The 13,113-nt window shown below is 36.0% G+C and overlaps 1 protein-coding gene across 6 annotated transcripts in view; it reads right to left on the bottom strand.

Moving 5' to 3' along the window:
* The window catches only part of LOC135219384 (trafficking kinesin-binding protein 1-like), a 398,078-nt gene that overhangs the window by 232,480 nt on the left and 152,485 nt on the right, over positions 1–13,113 (bottom strand). For all 6 annotated transcript variants that reach the window (XM_064256111.1, XM_064256112.1, XM_064256113.1 and 3 more), the window contains exon 5: positions 744–845. In XM_064256111.1, coding sequence (XP_064112181.1) covers positions 744–845 — 102 coding nt within the window. The remainder of the gene's footprint in view (positions 1–743; positions 846–13,113) is intronic.

Below are 13,113 nucleotides of genomic sequence, written 5' to 3' on the forward strand. Positions count from 1 at the left end.
CACGAAATTTCTGTTTAAGTCATATGAATAAGCGGTAAAACTAACCGCAATGATTATGCAGAACATATTAATACAAATGCAATCGCATTGCAAAGGTCATCTCAGTAACGCATTTTGCAGTGCTGGCTCATCTGAGATTCATAAAGTATGGAACATCTACTTTGTCCAATAAATCTTAACTTTTTAACAACAATGAGTCTCACCCAAACTGCTAAAATTCCAAACGCACGAATTGTACCGCCAGAAGCAGTCACCTTTCAGTGCCTTTAAAGGAAACGTTAACAAAAGAGGGAAACGTAACAGAGAGCATGACTTCGGTTAGGCAACATCTGGCAAACAGCTCATTAAAGAAAAGCATGCATGCAACGGCTGGCACCGGACACAAATACTTTCTGCAGTATATTTCTGGCGCAAAACTCACGGCACCAGCCATTTGTTTGAACAATGCAAACATTATGCCTAAACGCCCGTCTATACAGCGAAAATACCCACAGGCTTTTCTCGTTTCCTTTTGCTTTAACAATAGGTTGTTACGTTCGTTTATGGATGGGAAAAAAGTAAAGCTGTACAACATCGTCATCCACTGTAACTTCAGACAGCCGTGAGAAACGACCGGAGAGAACTCGATCCACAGCAAAGGGGGAATCAATACAAGACATCTTTTTTCGCCCATTAAAATACGAAAAAAACTTCTGCAGTTAATCAATACATAAATGAAAAACTGGAATGAACTAAAAACTTACCAAAATACGCCAAAGCTCCTTCAGCCTGCTCAGGACTCAGAGCTTCCACCTCCTCCTCCTTCAGAGCTGGGAAGGTCACGCCCCAATCTGCGTTGTCGTATCCTGCAGAAGAAGAATAAATTGTGTCAATAACCACAGATTTAATTAAGGAGCTGGATATTTCAGGTTAAGTTTTTGTGAGTATTCTGATACCTGCTGTACAGATGGAGCACATTAATGTCAGGTGCTTACCATAGTAGATTTACAACACCCGTGCATCTGATGTCTAGGCCAGTCCCTTACGACGTATCCTTCAGGAGGGGTGGAACATACATCCTACCTATGTGAACTCTCTCGAGAAACTGAGTGTTTCCAGCCCTGTGATTGGCTTATCAACAGCCAATCAGGAGCGTCGTAAGGGACTGGCCTAGACATCAGTTACACAGGTGATGGGAATCTACTTAGTTTATATTGTATTTCCTCCAATGAAGTTCCTACAATCAAGCATGGGCGGATACACTTTATATGTAAATTAATAAATTAATATATCCTATGAAGTTGAGCTATAAAATATCGTAAACACTTACTACATACTGTAACTTCACAGGGTAAGTCGATACATTTCCTTCAGTGTAAATGGAAACAATCATCAGTCAGATTTATATATATATAAAAAAAAGGGCAGGACATCGTTCTTACAATTCGAACTAAATTCAGAAACATGTGTTTAGAAGGGTTTGAGAAATCCAGTAGGTTCCATTAATCTGAAATTCAAAATAGGTCCTGCTGAAACTGTGAAGATAGAGAATTCACGAATGCTGGAATACAGGGGTATTTAAACAAATAATGAGAGAGAGAGAGAGAGAGAGAGAGAGAGAGAGAGAGTATTTCGGACAAGGAAGGGTGTCATTCTGTAAGTACTTGCTAAAGCTCTTCTTAAAAACATCATAAGTTCTTGACCCAAAGACATCATATAGCACGCTGGATTACATAGAATCTTCTCATCAGTGACTTGTTATAAACTAAAAATAAAAGGAGAAAATTAAAAATATAACCCATGCCTCTCTCTCTCTCTCTCTCTCTCTTTCTCTGTGTGTGTGTGTGTGTCCTCGTATTGCAAGGGGTAGAGCACTCGTCGTCTCATAAGCGAATAAAACAATATTCATTCCCCAAACTGCGCAAATAAAGGAGGTTTCTGACTATTTGTTAACCTAATTTGCTTCTGACATCTAAGCAGTGATCCCTTTACCTGATCGAAAGTCGACCTCTGTGATCACAGCTTGGGTGATGCGAGATGACAACAAATAAATAAATAAATAAAAGTGGTTGACCCGCTAACCATAAAAAAAAAAAAAAATCCCATCATATTAACCTCGAAACGAAATTGTCTCGACGAGGCAAATTCTCACTCCAAAGAGAAGTTATGCCCTGGGGACCACAATCTCTCAAAACCTACTACAGTCTTGAGGACAGAGAAAGAAATAGCCATATTAAAGCCTCTAATGGCAGTCACGTGCCGGAAGAGTGGCCTTCACACCCCACCTAAAATCCCCCTCCCCCAAAACAATCTCACACACGCACACGCACCCAGAAACACACACACACACACACACACATTTTACCTCAAGCAGACACCACCATTGTTATTACAATGGGATGTAAAATCGTTATCGTTGATAAATACATATCTCAAAAGGGTTTCACGAATGCACTATTACATTATTTTACTACCAAATACCACAAGTATATACACAAACTTTTTTTTACTAGATACTAGATATACATGTATTTAATTTTGTTAAAGTAAACGTGACTTCTATTGCAGGGTTCGATCCCACGGGGAGGCTACCCCTGACCAGGACCCACGAAGGAGATCTTTATAAACGCTCACGCACACGCACACGCACACACACACACACACACACATATATATAAATATAAAGGTTTTTTGCCACGAAGGAAAAAATTTAAAAGCGAGATAGCCAAGTACTTTCGGTCCTCTTCGGACCCTTTACTGAGGCAAACTCAGTTTGCCTCAGTAAAGGGTCCGAACAGGACAGGACCGAAAGTACTTGGCTATCTCGCTTTTTCATTTTTTCCTTCGTGGCAAAAAACCTTTATTTATACATAGTATCACGTTTTATATACTTCGTGATCAAGTTATTCATATATATATATATATATATATATAATATATATATATATAAATTAACAAAGTTATAAACACTGTATCCGTGCACTAAATATTAAGCTGTAGGAAGCCCACTAAAATTTTGAACAAAAATTTAAAGCTTTTATTTAAGCTTTCGAAGGGTACATTCTTTCCCTCTTTCAGGAAGAGAAATAAAAGTTACAAAAACTGAAATCATTGGGTCAAGGTAAAAGAAATACTTTTCTGAAAGAGGGAGAGAATGTACTGGCGAAAGCTTCAATAAATACTTTTGAATTTTTCCCGGTTTTAGTGGGCTTCATACAACATTTATATATATATATATATATATATATATATTATATAATATATATTATAGTAATATATATATATATACATATATATACATATATACTATACATATATATATATATATATTATATATATATATATATATATATATATATATGTCGAAATCGGAATTATCTTGCCACAGCTGGAAAAGACCAGTCTTCACCATTGTAGCACAGATTTTAAGCTTTGATTGACTTTCAACCTGAAGTATTATATATACCTATAATATATATAATATATATATATATATAAACATATACATATATATACACATATAGTAGTATATCAATATATGTATATGTATATATATATATATATTATATATATATATATATATATATATATATATATATAATATATATATAATATATATATATACTACATCATACACACATATGTACTTGTGTATATACATTACATTATATATATATATATATATATATATATATATATATATACATATATATATACATATATATATATATACAATATATAATATAGAAAACATATACAGATACAGATATAATCTACTAGTTAATTATTTGTCAGTTATATAGATCATTGAGGCTATTATATCATAGTATGTTACCTTATATATGTATATTTTCATCACATTTTATAAATGTAATATAATGCATATATAAAAAACATACTAGCTTCAAACACTTCATCCCTGTAAAATTTCTCCGCAAAAATATTAAACTTTAATTTTGGTAATCACTACGACACAGAACAAAGTAAGAAAAATACAATATATATATATATATATATATATATATATATATATATATATATATTCACAGCAAACAAGGAAACAAACAAGAAATGCTTAAGTAACATTTTCGTTCTTAAAGAAGCAATCGGCATAGTAGTCCCATTTAGGCTAATGCCTTCTTCGCAATACTTAACAAGCTCTGTGGGGTAAAGCCCTTGAGGCCTTAGGAATTACGCGCGGGACTTCATCCCGCAATCGGATTTGGCCAAACGTGAGTGAAAGCATTAGTACAGGGAACCTGTAAATATTATCACACACACACACACTCTTACACAGAGATAAGACAAATAAGCCAGAGAAAAACGAGTACGCTGCTTCGACACAATACATGTTATACTCGTAAAAGTGTTAGCCATAAAAGAATACAACAAAATGGGGGGAAGAGGGGCGATGGGATTTCTTGTCAGGGGTTAGGGCTTACTGAACGTGAAAGCAGTAGGTGCAGCTATTGCAGCAATGAAGCACAATCCTTTAAAAAGTTTCCTAAATTGGTTTTGTTTCTTCAATTCCAGTCAATTCCTTTTATAATCTTGAAAATGTTCGTGTATTCTATTTACACAAAAACGCAATAACTGCTTTATTTATTCGTGAATAGTCGTATTAGTTTTCTGATATATTTGATGTAAAGATGAATTCCCGCTAATTTCTAACGGATTTATAAACAATATGATTTAATTAACTGTATAGGCGACTGTGAGTACATAACATGTATAATTTTACACTATTATCTAACAGATTTATAAGCAGTCAACTATCAGTTATTAAAAAATTCATTTTCAAGGGCTATGTGAACCGGATTAAAATCCGGTTGATGTAAGTCTTCAGTAGCTCGGTTCTCAGCGGCGGATCAAAGGATGACAAATCAAATTACGGCCATCAGATTCGTAAAACGGATAACTTCAGTAAACCAATACACTGGCTGCTGCAATTAAGGGGTAGGGCGTTCTCCTAGCCAAGGCAGATAGATAGACACCCAGATAGAGAGAGATGATTAATAAATTTTATACCGTCGAAACATAAACAAAAATTAACCTAATCTCCCAAACCTCGAATTGAAACTTCACATTCATGGAAGAATTATTCATACAAAATGATGAGGTTCTTTAAAAGCAATTCACAAAATTAAGTTAATTTAAATGTTTCTTGAGGTACGAGAGACAGGCAGAGCCAACGAATCATTCATCCGTGGAGTAGGTTGTCCTGATTAAGAGGTCAAAGGTTATTATGTATGGACGGACCATTGAACTTCATGAGTATGAAGACTAGAGCTCCACTCTGAATAAAAGATAGACGCTGAAAGAACATAATTTGAAGGACAGCCAAGGAATATAATGAGAAGCAGGTAAAAAGGCCATTCTAGACAAAAAGATTGATCACACTGTATTAAGATTGTCTTGGAATATACAAAGAGTGGCAGCGGATAGGATTTATACTGGAGGAAGGAGGTCGGGAGGCAAATTCCTGAGATGTATGCTACAATTGCGCCAGCCCGGGTTTTTTTACCGTGCCCCTGGTTAGGTTAGGTTAGGTTGGGTTTGATGAAGAGAATTTCTAGAAATGTGGGTGTGGGAAACATAAAGAGATGATTTTCAAGAAGAATCCATGGTTAGTTTTTAAGATATGGCGTCCCGTATGTTTCAGGGAAAGGGTCCTGGTACTCGGTTATGCCTTGGGAAATTGTGGCCAGGAGGTACTGCACTGTGTGGTATTTAGACATAATGACACAGGAGGTAAACGCAAAAGGATTCATCTTACGAGAGAAAGTAGAGAGGATGCAAGAGAGTAAAGCGTATATATAGTAAGCATATGCAAGAGTGGTTGAATTCCTGATAGGCTCGTGTGTTGCATGTGTGAAATGACAGAGGCTGAGGACTATTGACACAAAATTGTCTGGTCAACATTTTGAGGACATATGACAAAAAAATTTTCTTTGATGCTATTCACATCACTGTGGTTGGATGAGATTTTGTATAATCTGAAACATTTGAAGATAAAAAATCTACCTTTTTTCCCACTGGGTTAAAAAAACAAAAAGAGTTGAAAGTAGAGCCAGAACCACCTTACATAGCCCTGTTAAAATCCCATTGTTAAAATGGACTTGAATAATTTCACTCGGTAATTACAGAGGCCTTTCAATGCAATATCAAAACACGCCCTGTTCAATCAATGGAAAATGATGGCTCTCCTAAAATGCAGACATAATCTACCGTTCTCCCTGACTTCTCGACTAAATTACTACTGAATAACTTCCCTTTTGCCTGAGTGACTGCTTCCAGCTCCAAGGACGAGATGCGTCCGTATTCTCTACATTCTGGCAGGTTCATTCATTCATTCAAATTTTGAGTTCTCGTCTTTACATTTCACAAGATTTTTCACTTTTGTTCGTCTCAAATGGTTTGGTGTAGTTATGTGGCAGATATCCCAGAAATATAGAAAACCGAAGTATGGTAACACTGCGTCCCGGGCTTTAAATAATGTCCTATTTTGAATATTTACGGTGTAATTCGCATACAGTAAATTATTAAAACACTTTTCAGTTGCAAATGTACACCCAGATATCCTTTCATTTACCTAAAACTTATACATAGCATAAGTATTTAAAGCTCCAGACGCAGTGTTACCATGCGAAAACACCACAGGCCATTTACATGACATTCAAAAATTGTAAACTTTTACCAGTTAACATTTTTCCAAGTACCTAGTAAAGAATATTGTTTTTAAACAAGGCGTGATTCGACCTCCAGCTTACTCGAGACACGTGCAAGATTCCCCTTCCCCCCACAAGCGTAAGTTGTAAACATTATATTCCTAACTTAACGTAAATTAAAACATGCTAAAATCTACGAAAATTAAAAGTGAATCCATTATGTTTTATTAGAAATAATTTTTCTGTACTGTTTAACCTGCACATTATTCATGTTTTCCATTTTCATTCTAATAAATAAATAATAAATATCCTATCCTAAAATTCCTGTATCTTTAACTCAACGCGAAACACCTTTTCAGACCTTTCCCATCCCGTCCCCCACCAAGAAAAATAACAACAACAAATTTGTTTGTAGGCATACTCCCCGAGTAAGCGAAAATCAAGAATCAACGTTACGTACAACCTTTCTCTGTAAAGTTTGAGGAAGTCAATCCAACGGAGAACGGAGCACTGCCAAAAAATCTCTGGGCAGCAGGGACGGGAAATACCAGAGAACACTACAGTCGCTATCTCGAGCCTCGTATTTTTTGAGAGGGTGAAACAAAGCTATTATTATTTTGCTCGTAATATTTAAGGAATTTGTAAGGGTTGGCAGAAACAGTTTAAAGAGTAAATAACTATAGAATGCAGAAATTAGGAATGACTCATCAGAACATGAAAGGAAATAGGAAAAAAATATGATTTTGCAAACAGCAAGCTGAAAATGGCTACTCTTGGCTAATAATAAAAGAACTAGAGAAGAACCAGAAGTAGAGATGACTTTACATCCATTAAGGGTAATCTCAAATTGTGTACTCTCTCTCTCTCTCTCTCATCTGGTCCAGTTGTCATGCTCCCAGCAGGCCTCTATTTGCTTGGCAAACCTACCAGTAGCGGCCCCCCCCATTCTTTCCAAACTAACACTTGTAAGATAAACTTGGCAACTGCGGCTGGAAAGTCAATTTAGTAGTAACTGGAAAATGCCGGACACTACCAGGTCACATTTCCCAGTAAATTACAGCAAAGAACTGGCCATTTTTGATGACTCAGCACTTCCTGTTTTGCTCCCCGATGAATTTACTTGCTGCAGATTCAAAGTTCCTAGATCCCACTGCGGATGTGGTTTTAATGTCTGATTAGTTCTTTTTATGCAGTTCTTCTAAAAGGTGTTTTGCCGAATAAGTTCAAGTTAAGTTATGTTTCAGTCCTCTCGGGCAATAAAATCCGGTCTTGTTTTCTTGAAGGTCTGTATTTATCACAGGTATTTTATGTCTTCATGACCTGAAATTTTAGATACTTTTCACGCATGCAATTACGCATAAAATACAAGCTACAAAGATTTCTCGTCCGGCTGTAGTTTTAAATTCTTAATCCTTTTTACACATTCTTGGTTGGTTATCATTTGAAATATTTCGTAGTCACCTTGAAAAGACAGCAGGAAATTAGCACTTTCAACTATATTTATTTAATTTCACCTCTATCTCCACTTTTTGATAACATGACGAGATTGTAAAATAAAAAATACAGACAAACCAAACAAGAAACTTCCACATCTAAATTCTTTTATTGTTATTCTAAATTACTTCCGGTGAGCTCTGGTCCTCCGGGGAGTCTCTGCTCCCAGAGTATCTCTGCAATATGCACCTGTTTAAGACAACTACGAGAGAGAGAGAGAGAGAGAGAGAGAGAGGAGAGAGAGAGAGAGAGAGAGAGAGATTTGATAAGAAGAATCTAATGAATGGCTTCATCTGAGTAGGTAGGTCCTCCTCTCACTTTTTCTGGGGTGGGGGCGGGGGCGGTTCAATTATGAAAACATAGGTATTAATTAACGAAGTACTTTCCTTCAAGCTGCATCCCAAAACAGTCCACTAACACTCGAGGAGCTAAATATCACTAGTTCCAAAGAGGCGCACATAAAATCGAACTCTGTTCCCTTCAGAGAACTACCACCGGACTACGAGATCAGCAAAAAAGGAAGATAATGCAGGAAATAGTTTGTCTATTCATTTATCTCATCGACTTCCAAAAATTATCTGTGTATAATGAAGCACAAAGTGTACCTTAATATTATTATTATTATTTTTTTTTGTAAAAGAACAACAGCCAACGAGTGATGAGCATCAGGATTAGAATTGACGTCACCCAGCCCAGGACTAGCTTGTATAACTAACTGCCCCTATACATATAAGCTAACGCAGAATGAAGGTATTTGGGATAGAAATCAACCACCCGAAGGCTTGGATTTGCCTTCTCGACTCTCTCTTATGTTATCACCATTTTTTGACGGTTTGGGTATAATTGAAATTTGACAAAATTCACATCTGCAAAAATATAGTATATTTCCCCTTCTCTAGAGCAAATTATATATTATTATTATTACTATTACTGAAATTGCTTAACATTCATACTTATGGAAACGTAATAGCCATGAACTTGTAAAGAAAGATTCCACGCGAATAAAAAGAGGAAACTGGTAAGAAAATATAACAAGAGAGAAGATACTCAGCAAACAAGCAAACAAAAAGGCAAATGCATAAATAATCAACAATGCTCGTCAGAAAACGAAGGCAATGGTGCATTGCGCTCTACATTTTTACTGCAGTCTTGTAAGATTTTCCGCAATAATATCACATCAGAATTTAAGTCTTCTGATTTAGTTGGTTGAATCTGCTAAGCAAAGTGAACATCTTAATCAAATCATCAGTTTTATTTTTCGATAAAGGAAAACTATTGAGATGGCTATTTGTCTGTCCGTCCGCATTTTTTCTGTCCGCCCTCAGATCTTATAAACTACTGAGGCTAGAGGGACGCAAATTGATATGTTGACACATTACAGCCCTCTAGCGTCAGTAGTTTTCATTTTATTTCAGGTTAAAGCTAGTCATGATCATAAGTCTGGCACTGCTATAGGTGCCAACAACACAGGCCACCACCCGGTCGTGGATGAAAGTTTCATGGGCTGTGGCTGAGAGTTTCACAATTGCGCCGAAGAAACTTCGGCGCATTTTTTACTTGATAACAAAATTAGGTTGCCACAGTCAGTGAACGATCAAATTAACTTATCCACCAACACTAACTCAGCTAAATGAAATGTGCTAAGTCAGTCAGTGCACTGAAAGTAATAACCAAAGAGCGTCAGACGACTTTTAATGTGACTGCAAGCTGCTCAGCCTGTAATCTAGCTGTGGTTGTTGGAGGGTTGAGGGGTTAAGAAAGTCCTATGGAAAAGCCTAAAAAGGTCTGAAAAGGGTGCTCCGTTTCGAGTTAAATATACAAGAAATTTAGAACAGGATATTTATTATTTATTTATTAGAATGAAAATGTTAACAATAAATAATGTGCATATCAAACGATACTGAAAAATTAGAAATAGCGCGTATTTATTTCAATTTTTGTTTGGCTCTATTTGACCGTAGATATTAGCACGTTTCAATTTACGTCAAAAATTGGGAATACACTTTTTACAACTTAGGCGCGAGGGGAAAATCTTGCCCTCATCCCGGATCACGTCATGTTATATCTTACTCGGCTGCCTTATAATTGTTTTTATAAGGACTCTATACTCAGTGCATCCACCTAATTATGAATCACGTGCTGGAGACTCATCGATTAATACTAGACACATATGATGCAATTTTCCTCTACAGAGTGGACAAAGAGTCGATAATGGTATCAAACTTGATACAGAGAAAAAACTTCGTTCTATTTTCTCAGTTTAATAGTTTTAACAGAAATTGACAGTGGAAAAGAAAACGCCTTTATCAACTCAATGCCGAGAAGCTAAGGCATACAATTTCTCGGACGTGTAACAATTATGTTTCTGTCTCGGAAACTTTCATCATTAAAAAATGAAAAATTGGAAAATATTTAAAAAATCATATTAACCGCGAAATGTCATGTTCGAAAAACGTTAAGTACCTAAAATGAATAAAAAAAAAACTCTTCCTTTAAATGTCAAAATAAAAATGAATCAAACATTTTTACTAATTCTAAACAAAACCCTTATCAGTAGTTTTTTTTTTTTATTTTTTACCATAAATTTATATTACTGCAAATAACACTATTATTATTATTTTGGTAGATAAATATTCCTGAACTACTAGACTCGAAATCTATGAAAATCATTTAAAAAATAAGTCCCTTCATGAAATACAAATACCCAGTAAAATGATATGACTGAATCTTTTAATTTGGTCAACAATTTACAGTTCCGAATTTCGAAATTTACCACTGAAAACAACTCTAATATAGATAAACACTTAAAAACAGGCAATGGCGATGTACTGTAAATGTATTTACTATTCTAAAAAATAAGTTCCGATTTTTTAAATTAAAATGTTATCAATTAAATCAACCAAACATTTCAATTAACAGTTCACACATGCAACACAGATATCCACTAAAATTCTACTATTATATCTACTTATTTCTAATTAATTCCTAAATAACAAATTCGGAGTTTAATGTGGAAACAAGAAAATAAATATCGTTAATTCTTAGGACACTCGACATTTCCTCAAGAAACATCAAATACTAAATTTACCAGTTACCTCGGGTTACGAAATTCGACATAAACCGACCTAATGAAATCACGTTGACGTTCGATATAATTATCAAGAAACCGTTATCTTTAAAAGAGAGCCTCTATAATAAAATGCGATGCGTGTCAATATATTTTTGGGGTGTAGCCATGACAGTCTGAGAGAAATAAACTCGATGCTCAGACTTGCTGTCATCGAGCCCGGGGCCATCCCCTCTTACCAATGGCCCCTATATATCGCAAGGATGCGGAACGGTACGTAACGCTGCTTAGATCAGGACAAGCCCTCGAGGCCCTCTCATAAATTACAGTAAATTTCACAGAAATGGTATACACAAGGGGCATAATCGACAATGCTTTCTGGACTATCTCTGAAAAAGCGTTTACAGTTCGGTGAAGGGATCTTAAGAACAGAAAGACAGATCTGGTGAAGTTCGAGCGATGATGTTGCATAAAAAGAGAGGCATCATCATGGTAGGTCCAATTTTATTACTTGTTGTTGTTGTTTAAGATTTAGCTGGCCTTATGCCAGCACGGGCTCTTGCTCCTAGAGCAGCCCGTAATTCAGGATGATGAGGATGAGAGATGTTTAGGATATAATTCTGCATGGGTGTCGTCGCACTTTTATGGGTTGCATTATGAGAGTTTCATTTGCAAAAACCCCTAGTATGGGAAAACTAAGCCACTTATCGCTATGAAATAAAAAAGTAAAATAAGGAAAATTACAATTGCAAAGTTAAGTAATTCTATCAAACTAATTTCAGTATCTAACACGGTCAGATTGCAGATTTTACGTCTAAGTGCATTTTTTTAGCGAACATGTAGAGTAAAACAAGTCATTTTCTTTTCTAACTCACATGAGCCGGAATCGATTCCCGATATCAAGTGACTTTATTTGCACATGAAATCCCACTGAGCATAAGTACCCGTCAATCAGCTTATGCGCGAACCTGCCATAGGCATTACCAGCTCTATCTTTAAACCCTCCTTACCCACTTCCTCAACAACCAAGCCGCCCCCGCTCCCCTCACCCCCCCAATACACACACATACGAACTCACAGCTGCAAATGTGATAAACCGTCTTGCATCGAGCAACCACACCTGCTTACTTGGGGCATTAGGAAATTCGCAATGGTTCCAGCAGCGATAAAAGGCGATGGGGGAGGCGTACCGAACGTGAAACGGCCAGTAAGGGCCACATTGAGAATCACTAAAAAACGCTCAACTCGGAAACGTGGAGAGAGAGGGAAGGATAACAATAATGAAGAAAAATGGAAGGTGGAAATCCGTCGTCTATTTCATCTTGAAGGATGAACGAATCATATTCTAAAAACGAATATCACTCATTTTCAGGAGGGCCTCTCAATTTTATTGTTTAAAGCGATATCAGTTTTAATTTTGCACTCCTTCATTTAAAAGTTATCGTTTTATTATTTCATTCCATGTCCTCTAATTTCTCGTTTATTTACGAAGATAAAAATAGTCAATTGAACACGATATTTCACTATAACATCTCATACGTACCTATGAAGTACAAAAGTCAAATATTTACCCCTTTCGAAAAAATAAACTGAGTTCAGTAACCAATATTCTGGCTACTATACAATGAAACTAATTTTTGTGGATCAAAATTGGAAAATTGGTGAAAACGATTAAAATTTAATGCTGAGCATTGCAGAAATGCCATACACACAAAAAAGTACAAAATGTGCCGAAGAAACTTTTCCATCCCATTTTAAAGTAAAGAAAAGAAAAGACAAGGATTTAGAAATGAGAGGTAAGCTGAAGAAATGGACGAACAGCACTTCATAAACAACAGAAGTTCATGAACTTCTGCATCCTAATTTTCATCCTTCTTGCTATTGTATAACTTGTGTTGTGTAACC

This window comes from Macrobrachium nipponense, chromosome 1 (assembly GCF_015104395.2).
Source record: "Macrobrachium nipponense isolate FS-2020 chromosome 1, ASM1510439v2, whole genome shotgun sequence".
Classification (NCBI taxonomy): Eukaryota; Metazoa; Arthropoda; class Malacostraca; order Decapoda; family Palaemonidae; genus Macrobrachium; species Macrobrachium nipponense.